This window comes from Phaseolus vulgaris, chromosome 6 (genome assembly GCF_000499845.2).
Source record: "Phaseolus vulgaris cultivar G19833 chromosome 6, P. vulgaris v2.0, whole genome shotgun sequence".
NCBI lineage: Eukaryota > Viridiplantae > Streptophyta > Magnoliopsida > Fabales > Fabaceae > Phaseolus > Phaseolus vulgaris.
In genome coordinates this window covers 21136297-21151404 of record NC_023754.2, presented here as the reverse complement: position 1 = coordinate 21151404, position 15108 = coordinate 21136297, and the positions used below count along the sequence as shown (strand labels likewise).

Below are 15108 nucleotides of genomic sequence, written 5' to 3'. Positions count from 1 at the left end.
ACTATTTTGTTGACACCTCACAGCCTCACATGCCTTACGTATTGACCAAAATAGTTACTCACTTTGCAGCAATCTAAATTATTTTGTTACCATGTTAATACAAGTTAAAGGTGATACAATCCAATCAGAAAAAGAGAAAGTAACTTTTCTTTCTTTATGTTTCAACCATACCCAAGATTGTACTTGTGCCAAAGTGAATATTTCCTCTGCGTCTACCTTTGCTTGGTTAAAAATAACCTTGTTTCTATGCTTCCATATACACCAAACAATTGAGACCCAGAGACTTTTCCATAGCCTATTACCCTAAACTCTAAACCAGATAGTTGATTATTAACTTAAATGATTCTTAATTTTTTTTATAGGATTTCAAATTTATTATATTAACAAATTTAAAACACTGTCATACTACATTATTATAATTTTTATTTTTTCTTTAAAGCTAGAATCCTAACTAGCAAGCTCAAACCCTTATAACTCTAAAAGGCCAACTTATAATTTAATAACTGAGAAATCTAAAATCTTTAATTTATAAAGACCTAACTTATAATTTTAATACCTAACAAACCTCAACTCTTTAAAAGTATAACTTTGAATCTAAAATGGAACTTATAAGTTATATACCCTAACTATATTCAGTTCTAGAAGCCCAACTCGTAAGTTATATATTACCTAACTTGAAACTTATAGGGCAGGTCTATGTAGTCATGTGTTAACCACTGTAAAAGGGTTGAGATACCCTTTTGTATCCCTCTTAATTTAATTTTATTCTTTGTTGATAAAAAAAAATTCATTTTGACCACTATAAACTTTATCGGCATATAAGTGAACCAAATAGAAATAAATGTAAAAAAATTCATTCTTTTTCATTCTTATTTTCTTATATTCTTATTTTCTTATAACTATAGGCGTAGGTTTATCTAATTAGACGTTAAGATTTAGGGTTTAGAATTTCGAATGATGATAATGAATTAGCAAAAATTTCGTTAAGAATATATCTGCTAAGTATGGTTGGGAGAAGGAAAATTGATTAAGGGTGGTAGATCATTTGGTACTTCTATTGTATCAGTGTTTAATATTATGCCATGTTATTAAATATTTAAGTAATGAAATAGACGTTGGTCATAGTATGCAAAATCCATAGTACGAGTATTTGAATATGCGAGTTGAATTTAATGAATCCAATTCAATTATGGCCTCTCCATGATTGGTGAATGTTTGGTCGGTTCAAGTTTCTAGTTTGCTGTGTGATGTAACAAAAAACAATGAATAATGTAACATACACCTTGAGGTGAGTGTTTGCTCATTAATTTTTTTAGGTATCCCAATGTGCACTCAAGTTTTTCTTTCTTTCTTTACTATAAGACACGTTAATGATTGTTCATTTGGCTCTTAAATATTTAAGTCAATGATGGATGCATAATTATATTATGCATACGTTATTACACCACCATCCACCAACTTAATAATTCATTCGGCATCTTTTATTTTTAAATTTTTAATTATTATTTACAAATATTATTTATGTTATTTTTAGGATTATTATTCACATTAACAATTATTATATATATTATTATAATTATAATTAATATTAGAAATAAAGGTGGAACTCGAACTCAAGTTCTTTGGATGATCAAAGAAACTTTAACCATTACATTAAACAATTTTGATTATCATGTTATAATTATTATTATATTTACTGGTGGAAAAACAGGCGCAATTACGTCTGTCTATCCACATTTTCTTCTTTTACTCAATTTTCACGATAATAGAAATGTAGCATATATACAGAAATAATTTTGGATGAGTCGAAATTGAGAAGTAAAAAAATAGAGTGTAGAGAGTAATTGAAAGTAGAGGTTATTTTATTTTATAAGTGAGATTTGGTGTGGAAATGTGCAAGAGTATGCTCTCTTTGTTGCCTTAAAATGAGGAATTAAGGGAAGCCTAGAGGAGTAATATAAAAACTGTACATTAATATTAATTTAAAGAATTAAATATTTTTTTAAGTAATTATATGAAATGACAATCCATTGTATTAATAAAAAGACATATATTAAATAAGGGTAGAATCAAAAAAAAATTGTGTACACCAAAAAATGGTTATAATAGGGAATCCCCTTTATATATAGGTATAAAGTAGTATGATTATTAATATTAATATAAACATTATTAATATTACTAATATATTTAATATCATTTATATTATTATTCAAATTAATAACATTATTAATTATTATAATAATATTATTAAATATCATTAATTAATAATATTAATAATATTATCAATATTATTAATATTATTTATTAATATTATTAATATTATTAAATATTATTAATACTAGAAGGAAGCGCATCCACATATTTTTTATTTTTACTATTATTGTTTGTATATTTATATTAATTTAAATAAAATATAGATTTATGTGTATTCGAACGTATGAGAGACCCAAAGAGTATGAGAGACCTACATGAGAATCCCACACAAGGAATGAGAGTCATGTTATTGTGTTTTAAGAGATTTGAGAAATAAGAGAGATAAGGTGAGAAAGAACTAAGAAAAAAAAATGGTGATAAAATCTAAAAAATTCAAATTGGAAAGCAAAGATCTCCTTGAAAATTGAAAACATGAAGATATATTTTAAAAAATTAAATTAAAAAAATGGTTCTACATTCAAAACTGTTTTTGATAATTATTTTAATATATTTAAAAAAATAAGAAATGACGCAATACCAATAATATAATAATAAAATTAAATATTAATATAAAGATAAAAAAATAAAAAATTAAGAACAATTAAATAAAAAATCTCCTATATATATAAATTATTAGATATTATATATTATAAATAGTATTAATATTATTCATATTATTTATATTATTTATATCACTAATATTGTTAATACTATTAATATAATTAATATTATTAGTTTTATAATGTAAATAGTATGCATATATTAGTAATATATTTATTATTATTTATAAATATTAGTTATGATTTTATAATTATTTATATATATAAATAATAGGGAAATTATTTAGGAATTCAAGTTGGTGGGTAATTACTTTTTGTTGCGTTGTGCCAGGTAATGGTGCAGTCAATGTTTCACACGTATAACAATGATTTGTCTAATTATTTGACAACACAGTTTTCTACAAACAAGTTGATGTTGATAAAAGGAGTCAGGTTCATCAACCCCACGGCACTTGCAGGTGAAGACTAATAGAAGAAAGAGAGTGAGTTGGAACATTTGTAGAGAAATTTGCAGAGGAACAGAAAACATGGCAGATATTCCTCGAGTGAAGCTTGGAAGCCAAGGCCTGGAGGTTAGTTTTTGTGTTGTTGAATTTTTTATTTGATATGCTTCTCTCAAATACTCCTTCTCATCTGCTGTCTTCCTTGTCTTGTTCCATTCATTTTCTTTATAAGGTTTCTAAGTTAGGATTTGGGTGTATGGGCCTAAGTGGAGTTTACAATGATCCTGTTCCTGAAGAATTTGGCATCTCTTTGATCAAATACGCTTTCAGCAAAGGGATCACTTTCTTTGATACTTCAGATATTTATGGACCACATGTCAATGAAGTTTTGGTCGGAAAGGTTAACAACCTTAACACTTTTAACATGTCTGTTTCACTTTATCAAATAACAATCGACAGTGTAAACTAACATCAGATTTTGATAAACTCTCAGGCGCTCAGGGAACTCCCTCGTGATCAAATTCAGATTGCCACCAAGTTTGGGGTTGTCAAAAAGGTTTCGGATAATGTGATAGTGAACGGTTCTCCTGAATACGTTCGATCCTGTTGCGAGGGAAGCCTCCAACGCCTTGGTGTGAGCTACATTGATCTGTATTATCAGCACCGTGTTGACACCTCTGTACCAATCGAGGACACTGTGAGTGTGCCATCAAACACTTTTTTCGACTTCTTGATGTGAGATTCATGTGGTGACTCTGTGATTTATATGGTGTTGGGTTTTCTTTGAATGACAGATGGGTGAGCTCAAAAAGCTGGTGCAAGAGGGGAAGATAAGGTACATAGGATTGTCAGAAGCCAGCCCTGACACAATTAGGAGGGCACATGCAGTTCATCCCATCACTTGTGTGCAAATGGAGTGGTCTCTCTGGACTCGTGAAATTGAGCAAGATATTATTCCACTTTGCAGGTACTTCTCCATTGTGTCTCTGATTGTAGAGAGAAAAGCTCCTATTAGCAGAAAAATGTACAAATGACTCCTAGGACTTTCGAGAGACCTGAACTCTCCCGTAACAATCTGAATTCCCTCTTCAATCACAGGATAAAATCTTTCCCTCAAACCTTTTTCTTGTTTTTCTTGTTTACAAGCAGCATTCTTTTCTAATTATCTCAGCCTCTTAGTCACTAACTTTAATTATTCTATGTAACTGAGGATTCCTATCTGGTTTCTACAGCCTTTATTTGGTCTCTTTGTTTTGCAGTCTATTAATATTTTGAGACAAATTCAAAATTGTTTGTTGAATCATTTGGTTTATGGTTATATATCTCTAATGGTTTCAGAAAAGGCAGCTACATACCGTAGTTTATTCTGTGACATCTTTGAACAAATGTCTTGTACAGTTGAACTGCACCGTGTGTAGTTCATTATCCAGCCATTCAGATTATTATATTATAACCTTCGCATATAAATTATCAATTATAGAAAACATGAATGGTTAGGAACCAATTTCTTTCAATCGAAGAAATTTGTTTATTTTCTACAGATAAACTTTTGATCAAATAGCTTCAGTTGCTTCGATTGCAACCCTTCTACTTTGTGTACACTCGACCAAGTTATTTCTTTCACTTCCTTCGTGAATCTTGATTATATGACTTTGGTGACAACACTGACAGGGAGCTTGGAATCGGAATAGTGCCATATAGTCCCCTTGGGAATGGATTTTTTGGTGGCAAGGCTGTCACAGAAAGTTTACCTGAAAACGGTTTTCAGGTATGGGCTTAATTCTTATCCTTCTGGTGACAGTTGAACTTGTTCATTGTTCACCAACATTTCTTTCCGCAGGCATTCCTACCAAGGTTCCAAGGGGAGAACTTAGAGAAGAACAAAATCTTATATTCTAGGATTGAAAAGTTGGCAGAGAAGCACGGACATACAGCTTCACAACTTGCTCTCGCATGGATTCTTGGTCAAGGAGATGATGTGGTACCCATCCCCGGTGAGCATTTGTTGTACCTGAATCAAATTTGAAAATGCATTTTGTTTGGAAATGAGCTCATAATATGAATTGTGTTTTTCCTGTGAATTAACTTTCTGTAATTGTTATGTGTTGTAGGAACAACCAAGATAAAAAATCTTGATAGTAATATTGGTTCACTGGAAGTGAAGCTCAGCAAAGATGACTTAGAGGATATAACAAACGCTGTACCAATATCTGAGGTGGCAGGGAATCGGACTAATGAAACATTTTCTAGATGTTCATGGGAGTCTGCTAATACCCCACCAAAAGCGTAACTGGTTTCTAATCTCCTTGAATCCCTCACAATCGTAAAACTTATGCAAAACTTGTTGTGTTCTTAATTATGCACATGCTGTTGAATTACGAGACTGTTTGATCAAGCCAATAAATTCATCATAGTTCTGGACATCCTACAACTAAAAGTAATAAAAAAATATTTATATTTATGCATCTTTTATGATTATGTGAAAAAAAATAATCACATAAAAAAAAGCTAGAACTCTTCATAAAAGGACTAGACTAAATTTAGTTATGTACTTAAATAACATAACTGGACCGCCATTCATTTCACCCTCCGACAAGGCTAATGCTCGTTGATGGTTACACCAATACATAAACATGGGTACGGCTTATTGTATTACATAATTTTTTTAATTAACTAAAGACTAATTAATTAGAAAATGTACCTACTTGAATTCGTTTCTTTGGTAGGTGAATAATGGCAATAATAGATGAGTTTTTGTGACATGATCTTATAACTTCCCTTACATATATTTAGGCCATTCTATATTTTCAGAATTTTAATGATTCAAAAGGTATTTTAAAACTAAACCAACAAATAATAAAAAATAATTTTTTCATAATATTTTTATGTTAAATATGTTATTATATATATATTTATTAAGTATGTTCACCATAAAATGTCAAATTTATAAAATTATTAAAAAATAACCTTATATTTTGTTTATGGATAATGTTATAAAATAAAATTTTAACATGTTATATTTTTTTATGAATTTAATATATATATATATATTAACATGTTATACGACTATTTTTATGATAAGTTTAATGAATTAAAACTAATAAGTTGTTTTAAGAGGCGAGTCCTTTGGAATGATATTATTTGAGTGAGTTCGGATAAATTTTCAATGTTTTAATTTTATTTTTTCATCTTATTTTTAATTTTTAATTTTTCTTTAACTCTTTTATCTCTATCTTCTCCTATAATTATAAAATTAATACATAATAAATCGTTCATATTCACTTTATAAAAAAATATGTTAATAAATTTTTGAAAAAATATGATATTAAAGTGCATAATCGTTTATTTTGTTACAAAATATTACTGAATTTTATCAATATACTAATTAATATATATATATATATTACATAATAATTTTATAAATTTGTAATTATTAATGGAATTTATTTCTGCGAATAATACCATAGATCATTTGTCTTTTAAATTTTTTATAATAAGTTTGTCAGTCAAATAAATTTTTGATGCAGATCGATGATAGACAAACTATATGTCATTTTTTTAAAACATAGGTTATCCAAATCCCGGTAAAGACACGCTATAATGACTGAATAAAAATCAAAGTCAATTGTTGGAATACATGTATCTGCATATTCATATTTACCGCCATAAACAATCAATATTTTTATAATTATTTACGAAAAAAAGTAGGATACAGTAAAACAATCAATAATTAATACTTGAAACGACTGAAATTTACAAAAAAAATAATCAATAATTAATATTCAAACGACTGATATAATCAATAATTATTTACGAAAAAAAGAGGATAAAATATGTTTTTCCAAAAGTTTGACTGAAATTGATTTGGCCAAGAAAGTAAGAAATCTGAGTTTGAAAAAAGGTACTGGCATTGATTGAATGTTTATTTAGAAGAAAGTAACCTACATGAAACGACATCGTGTGCCTTTAAAGTCTATGGCTAAAACTAAACTTATAGAATACGCCAACCATCAAATCCCCCACTTTTTAAGGACTAATTTTCCCCTTCTCCATGACTTTTTCACAACTAAACTTGACAATGCTCTCGCTATTGAGAAAAATTTAAATAGAAATTTATTTTATAAAATAAATAATTAATTATTATACTGATTAAATTAGATATTATTTACGGATTAAAAATAATTTTAATTTTTAAATTAATTTATATTATTATTAAATGATTTTTAAATTTGTATATAATTAATTATCAAAGTTTTAATTACTAATTATTTATATTCTAAATTTGGTAGAAAAAAGTTGTTAACTAATTAAATACCAATTTAAAAACTATTTAATAATAATAAAAATTAATTTAGAAATAAAAAAAAATTTAGTTTTCAAAATGGTCTCTAATTTGGTCACTATACCAATTAATTATTTTTTGTCTCTAAAATTGGTTTCTAATTAATGATTTTTTTATATTGTCTTATTTGTTTTTCTCCTGCTTAAATAATAATATAAATTTATATTTTAACTTTTCTAATAAAATTGAATTTGTTAAAAAGATAATTGAGTATTTTTATCAAAATAATTTCTGTATTAATAATACTCTTAAGGAGTGTCATTAATTTTTGTGGGTACAATTCATTTTTCCACTTTCCCTGCCTTTTGGTCAACTTCTTATGTTAATTTCCGAATGCTACAACTCACATTTCTCCACTTTAATTTCATTATATTTTGTTCACTATAAATTACTTGTTTGTCTTAAAGTTGAAAAATTAATTTTCATATTTTAAGCAAAATATATATCTTAATCTAAGTATATAAATAAAATTAATTTAAGTATACAATCTAACCATATTTATTAATTTGTGGTTATAACAATTTCCTTTATATCTTCAATTTTTACAGACAAAAAGAAATTAATTTCACCAAAACTCTAAATTACCCGAACATCATATAAACAAAAAGAAGTAAACGATTTTTTAATTAGATACAACTTATTGTGTTTTATATATTTAGGTTTTTAACATACTTTAAAAAATTACAAAAATAATATATATGGTTATTTTAATATGATAACTATATATAATATTCATCAATTTTAGTGATAGTTAATTTATTGATTAACATTTTTAAAATATTCTCTTGTTCTAATAATATTTTATATTATACAAAATTTAAATAAACAATTTTATTCATAAAATGTGAATGTATATGTCGTAAGTCGTTTGATACGTGTGTGTAAAAGAAGTTCAACGCTTATACGTCGTACGTATGATTTAATTGTTGTTTACAAACTTAGGTACATTCTTGACCTTCTTTCTTACGAAAACCAAATTGAACAGTCCAGTTCAAATACATGGACTCTAGTTAGTCAAAACGACCACATTTTTTCAGTTTAGTTATTAAATTTATGTATACAATCATCTTATTTCGTTTTTCCATTATTTTTATATTTGTATTATGCGTATATATATTATTTCTCTATTTTTTATTTATTTTTTTCCTTTTATGTTTTACTGAGACAACTCAAAAATAAGTGTATACCAACATGTAGAATCTTCCTCAAAAATAAATAATTGAAAGAGACAATATATATATATATATATATATATATATATATATATATATATGACATGAATGCTCTCTCGTCTCTGCATAATATGAGCAATGAGCTTGTATTGTGGTGAAGGTTAATTAGGTATTTGTGTATTATTGTAGAAAGTGAGGATGAAGGAGACCTTGAGGGAAGAACAAATTGGTGAGTTTTTGGAGGCCTTTTGTCTCTTTGACAAAGATGGAGATGGTAAGTATGTGTTCTTTAAGTCTGTTTCTGGGTTACTTGATTAAAACCAGTTACTCATATATAATACTTTTAGTTTTCTTTTCATTGCTGAATTTTTCTCTTAATTTTCTTGATTATATACACTTCATTCCATGTCTGTTCTGTTAAAGGCTGCATAAACATCGAAGAATTAGGCACTGCGATCAGATCACTAGATGAGAATCCAACGCTGGAGGAGTTGCAGATCATGATGAGTGAAGTGGATACAGACTGCAACGGAACCATAGAATTCGGAGAATTCTTGAATCTCATGGCCAGAAAAATGAAGGTGCATCAAAACAAATTACATGCTCATAGTTCAAAAAACTTTATTTTCATACACTGTAGTCTTGAATCATGATTTAGATGCATATTACAAATGAACTAGCCTTGAATCATGCATGCTGATTGTATTGTATTATTGGGAGAAGGAAAGTGAAGCAGAAGAGGAACTGAAGGAAGCTTTCAGAGTGTTTGACAAAGATCAAGATGGTTATATATCAGCCAGTGAGGTTAAATTGTTGATTTGATGGGAGAATTATGAGTGTTTGTTAATTAATTTAAATTGTTGAATAAAATGGGTTAATGTGTATGTGTGTGGGTGCAGTTGAGGTCTGTAATGAGAACTATTGGAGAGAAGGTGACTGAGGAAGAAGTGGCACAAATGGTGAAAGAGGCTGATTTAGATGGTGACGGCCTCGTTGATTATGAAGAGTTTGTGAGGATGATGTTGGCTGCATAATCACATCAATGAAAAATACACACAATTAAATATATTTTTATGTTTGGTTAGTATTAATTCCTGGACTTTAAATGCATTTTTTTCTTTGTTTTTGCCTGCCTAATAAATTTGAGAATAAAATTGACAAGATGCTATACAACTTTAAAGTCATTCTACACTTGTCACGCAAGATTAAGGATGGAATTTTTATTCAACAAGTGAACTCCTCTAGATTTCAACTAATGAAACAAGTTTTCACATTTTGATTTTTTTTTAAATTTATTATATAATTTGATTTTTCTTTATAACTTTATTACAAAAACCACTAATTTAAATGTTTGTAAATTCCAAAATTATATTTCACATATGATTTTTAATATATTTATAATAATAATAGAAATAATTCATTTCACTAATCAAAGTTGAATTAATGGGAACGTCTACTAGATGTATTTTTTACATCGGGAAACCTTTTCGGACCATAATTTTTGTCATGTTGATTGCGGTCGTATCATTACTTGAAGTTGGTTGTTCACGACCTATAGGAATCTTCTAGTTTGTTGTAGACTTTTGCTGTATTGGGACACAAAAGTGTCAAGATGTTTATGTAAAAGTTCTATTGTATTACTTTTCCTACTAGCATGCTCAACTATGTCATAAAACTTCTTTCACAAGCCATCGTATCTTTCAACTTGTGGATCTTTGTCCTTGGTTCCATATGATGATCTTATGTAAGTGTATTTTCAACTTATATTTTTACTTCATCTCGTCAATACATACTTGGTTGACACTTTTATGACTTTCTCTTGTGCAAGGCTAACCTGTAAGTGTCAACACAAAATCTCCCTAAATTCAAATAAGAAATAGGTGTAACATACATGTGTGTGAGCATGTATGTACGTGTGTATGCACGTGTGTACGCGCGTGTGTGATTAATGTTTAATTATGTCATGTTATTAAATCTTTAAGTGATGAAATAAACATAATGATCTAAAGTCAATGTATCCATCAAAGTTCAACAAAGTCGTCAGAATTTTTCGAGAACAAAGATTTGGTTAATTGTTGTGATGTTTGTTGCCAATGAAAACTTTGATTGTCAGGTCAAAATTTAACTTATTATTAAAATTGATTTTCTTGTTCTACTTTGTTAATATAATAATTAAAAAAAAATATTATAAATAAATATTTTCAAATATACAAATTGTATTTTAGATTTAGAATAATTAATTTAAATTGTGGTTTAACGTTGCTTTTAAATTAAAATAGATAATCAAGTATACGAAAAATATTAAAGAAAGATAATTTGAGATTATTGTAATAAGTATTTTTTTTACTAATTTATTAATAACATGGGTAACAATGATTTGTCTAATTATATGACAACACATTCATCTACAAACAGAATATTTATTAGGATTAATATGTCTTCTGCTAGGGTAGAAAGGTATAACCGAAAGGATGCATTGAAAAATATAGTTGAAAGGTTTAGTAAATATATATATATATATATATATATATATATATATATATGGTAGAAAGGTCCGATTTAATAAGACTCAAACTAATAGGTGTGTTTAAAATAATATTGGATGAAAAATAAAGGCTCAAATAGGTTATATGTCCAATAAGAAGATGTTATAAATAGGACATCAGTCTAAGAGGTAAGTAGAATGAATTTTATCTAATGATTATATGAACCATTTCTAACTTTGGCATCGGAACGCTTTGCAGGTACACACCTAACTGTGAGAGGAGACCAAGAGAATAAGCCAAAAATATAGTGGATCTAGCCTAGCTTAATAAACTAGTCAGACTCATCCAACATGAATAGTCCAATTTGAAGAATACCATTTGAGAGTTCAACTTGAGAAGTTAATATACTTAGTTTGAAGAGTGTTTCTCACCTTTTTGTAAGAACATTATATATTTAATGAATGATAATTATTCTTATATGAAATAGATTGAGACTTTAAATTACTTCCGTATAGTATGGATCCAATTCTTTCTAGTGAGAAATCCCAAAGAGAGAGGATGTTTACAAAAACTCTATGCATTAGGATGAATGTTTGAACTATAAGAAAAAAATATTATATAGTTAAGTTGAATTGAATACATGCTCTTATCACGTATTTATATATCTTTTTGAATTCAAACTATTAAATATATATTAAATAATAATTACGAAATATAAATAAATTTTATAATAATAATATTTAGTAACCTATAAAGATATGTTTAGATGAATGTATCTTAAATATTATAATTTAATATTATATTAAATTAATAGTTATTAGCTTGAAGATATTAAATTAACAATTATAGGTTTAAACGTTATGATTGTAATTAGAAGTATGATAAATAGGGAGTATCAATTTTGTAACATCCCTTTTTTTTTTCTTTTGTTAATATATTATACATACAATATCTAATTAACATGTAAACATATATTAGGTTATCATATTTGTATCTCAAAAAGATATCCCTCTTCATAGGGAATTAACATATACATCAAAAGTTTTTAAAAAAAAAAAACAAAAGAAACAAAGCATTCAAAGGTAAATCTATCCAATACTCCAGCTGCTCACTGAGGAGCTCTATTACCTGCAATCTCATCTGCTCCCGTGTAAAACACGATCATCACAGATAAAGAAACAAACACAAACAATAACAGGGTAAGCTAGCTATATAAAAAAAATTCTATATAAATTCATGTCAAATTAATCAACATAATTCATCAATTCTCATACAATTTCTCAAATCATCAAGTGTCTATTAAATTTCATAATTCATCTTTTCACATGTCAGACCTCTACTGACTCATAACACATAGACACTTGACTCTACTTCCGGAAGACTCGTGCGTTGACTTAGACTCAGAGATCTGCACTTGTCATACTACATCACTGTGAAATCCACACAGCTATGCGCATAATTAATCTCAATACCATCTCTCTCCTAGTATGACAGGGTTAATTCATATAACAGGTCAAGTTAATTATCTTTCAAACAACTTACCCATTCATATGAACCTCCTTCGACTCTCACCACCTGAATAACTTCATCTATATGATTCCATTATCTCAGGAGAGTCAGGATATCTCCTTCTAGACGAATCCCTAGTCAATGCACATCCTAAACAATCTTAACACGGTATTTTCTTTCCTGAAAATACTATGTCTCGATCAGAATTCATATTTTGAACCTCATAATATCCACCATTAAACAATCAAATCATACCAATGTTTAGAATTTCCCAAAATACACAACAATTCATTGACTAATCATATAAATGTCTAATTAAAGAGATTTTCAATTAACTATACATGAAATATAAGTTTACATACTTTATAAGAAAAACTATATAGAAATAAATAAATCAATCTCTTAAAAGCAAATAAATAAATAAAAAGTTTAATATATATATATATATATTTTTTTTTTTATCTTTTATTTTATTTTTACTTTAGCTTGAGCTAGAATTCGCTAGCTTGAGCTAAAATCCTCCAGAGAGCACCCAGAATTTTAGCTTGAGCTAAAATTCGCTAGCTTGGGCTAAAATCCTCCAGAGAGCACCCAAAATTTTTAGCTTGGGCTAAAAGTCGCTAGCTTGGGCTAAAATCCTCTAGAGAGCACCCATAATTTTTAGCTTGAGCTAGAAGTCGCTAGCTTGGGCTAAAATCCTCCAGAGAGCACCCATAATTTTTTTTTAGCTTGAGCTAGTACTTGCTAGCTTGAGCGAAATATGCAGAAAATTCTGCAGAAAATTATGCATAACTTAATATACCTATTAGATTATAAGTCAATATCTCATTCAATTCCTAAACTATAAATCAACACATTACATTGACAGTTTATGTTCAGCATGATACAATCACTCTCAGTGAATCATTGAGTTATTATGTCCATTTATACATATATATGATTTCTAATTCCAAAACCATTTAAATCAAACAACCAATTCTCAATCACTACACTTTCAATTTCAATCAAACTACAATCCACTCAGAACAAGAAATCTTGCAACAAAATCTGGAATTGTTGACCCCGTCATACTCACATTCAAATCTTCTAACCTATGGTTCTATTGAAGATTTTAAACTAGCATCCCTTACCTTTACTTGAGCATATGCTCACGAAGAGCTCCAAACCTACCAAAATCTTCAAAAGTAGCTTAACCTGCACCACAGAGTCCTGATAAAAAATCTAACTATATCTCTAGGACTCTGATCTACTAAAGACTAATCCTAAAACTAAAAGAGGCACATGCATACACTTAGATTGAGATTGATCTACAAGTTCAAAACTTTGACTCAGAGAAGGGTAAAAATTGAACTTACTCTATAAGAGATTCTGATCGGGCAATCATATAGGATTCACTGCCAGGAGTCCAATGGCAGACTCCGATCGTCAAACTGATAAGCAAGGAGATCAGAATCTTAGAGAGAATGGAGAGAAAAGGAAAAAGAGGAACAAAACTGAACTTACTCTTCTGATCGGGCAGTCTTGTAGTCTTCGCTGCCAGGAGTCCAACGACAGACTCCGATCGCCAAACTGATAAGCGAGGAGATCAGAATCTTAGAGAGAAGGGAGAGGAAAGGAAAAGGGAAACTTTTAGAGAGATGGTGGTTCTTTTAAAATGAAACCTGAATAACTGAATTTTCTATTTATATGTCATTTCATTTTAATAATAAAATATTCAGGTATCATTTAAAATATACCACTTCTACTCTAAGCTTATTTTTTAGACCCTTACATTCTCCCCAACAAGAAAAATTTTCGTCCCCGAAAATTGACTTACTAGAAAAGAGATATGGATAGGTTTCTCTAATGGTTTCTTCTAATTCCCAAGTTGAATCACCAGATTTATCATCCCACACCACCTTCACCATATTGATGGTCTTGCCTCTGAGCTGTTTACTCTGATGGTCTTCAATCCTAACTGGTTTTGCTTCAAAAGACAAGTTATCCTTGATTTGCACATTATCCACTTCCAACACGTGACTAGGGTCTGTGATGTACTTCCTTAGCTGTGATACGTGAAATACATTATGCAGGTTTGCTAATTGGGGAGGTAGAGCAATCTCATAAGCCACTGGACCTATCTTCCTTAAGATTTGATATGGTCCAATAAACTTAGGAGATAACTTCCTTGATCTGATAGCTCGTCCTACACCCTTGGTTGGTGTCACTCTCATGAACACATGATCTCCAACTGCAAATTCCAAAGGCTTTCTCCTCTGATCTGCATATGATTTCTGCCTACTTTGAGAAGCTTTCATTTTGTCTTGTATCTGCTTCACCTTCTCAGTAGTTTGTTGAAGTAACTCTGGCCCAACCAATACTTTCTCACCATCCTGATACCAACATAAAGGAGTTCTGCACTTC

General features: G+C 28.9%; 2 protein-coding genes across 2 annotated transcripts; both read left to right on the top strand.

The window, feature by feature from the left end:
- The first annotated feature begins 3145 nt into the window (after positions 1–3145).
- On the top strand, positions 3146–5613 carry LOC137831788 (probable aldo-keto reductase 1). Its single transcript, XM_068639597.1, has 7 exons — positions 3146–3325; positions 3429–3596; positions 3690–3893; positions 3991–4163; positions 4868–4964; positions 5037–5190; positions 5308–5613. The coding sequence occupies exons 1-7, from the start codon at positions 3281–3283 to the stop codon at positions 5484–5486; spliced, it is 1020 nt and encodes a 339-aa protein (XP_068495698.1). The 5' UTR covers positions 3146–3280; the 3' UTR covers positions 5487–5613.
- A 3210-nt stretch (positions 5614–8823) lies between these two features.
- Positions 8824–9894, top strand: LOC137831785 (calmodulin-like protein 8). Its single transcript, XM_068639594.1, has 4 exons — positions 8824–8984; positions 9134–9291; positions 9434–9514; positions 9610–9894. Exons 1-4 carry the CDS (start codon positions 8909–8911, stop codon positions 9742–9744), a joined length of 450 nt encoding a protein of 149 aa, XP_068495695.1. The 5' UTR covers positions 8824–8908; the 3' UTR covers positions 9745–9894.
- The last annotated feature ends 5214 nt before the right edge of the window (positions 9895–15108 follow it).

Bases quoted from the DNA above. Each gene is read 5' to 3' on its own strand.
- LOC137831788 (XM_068639597.1), top strand. From the start codon at position 3,281: ATGGCAGATATTCCTCGAGTGAAGCTTGGAAGCCAAGGCCTGGAG. The intron at 3,326-3,428 runs GTTAGTTTTTGT...TTTCTTTATAAG, and splicing joins TTGGAAGCCAAGGCCTGGAG to GTTTCTAAGTTAGGATTTGG. The intron at 3,894-3,990 runs GTGAGTGTGCCA...TTTGAATGACAG, and splicing joins CTGTACCAATCGAGGACACT to ATGGGTGAGCTCAAAAAGCT.
- LOC137831785 (XM_068639594.1), top strand. From the start codon at position 8,909: ATGAAGGAGACCTTGAGGGAAGAACAAATTGGTGAGTTTTTGGAGGCC. The intron at 9,292-9,433 runs GTGCATCAAAAC...TATTGGGAGAAG, and splicing joins TCATGGCCAGAAAAATGAAG to GAAAGTGAAGCAGAAGAGGA. The intron at 9,515-9,609 runs GTTAAATTGTTG...GTGTGGGTGCAG, and splicing joins GTTATATATCAGCCAGTGAG to TTGAGGTCTGTAATGAGAAC.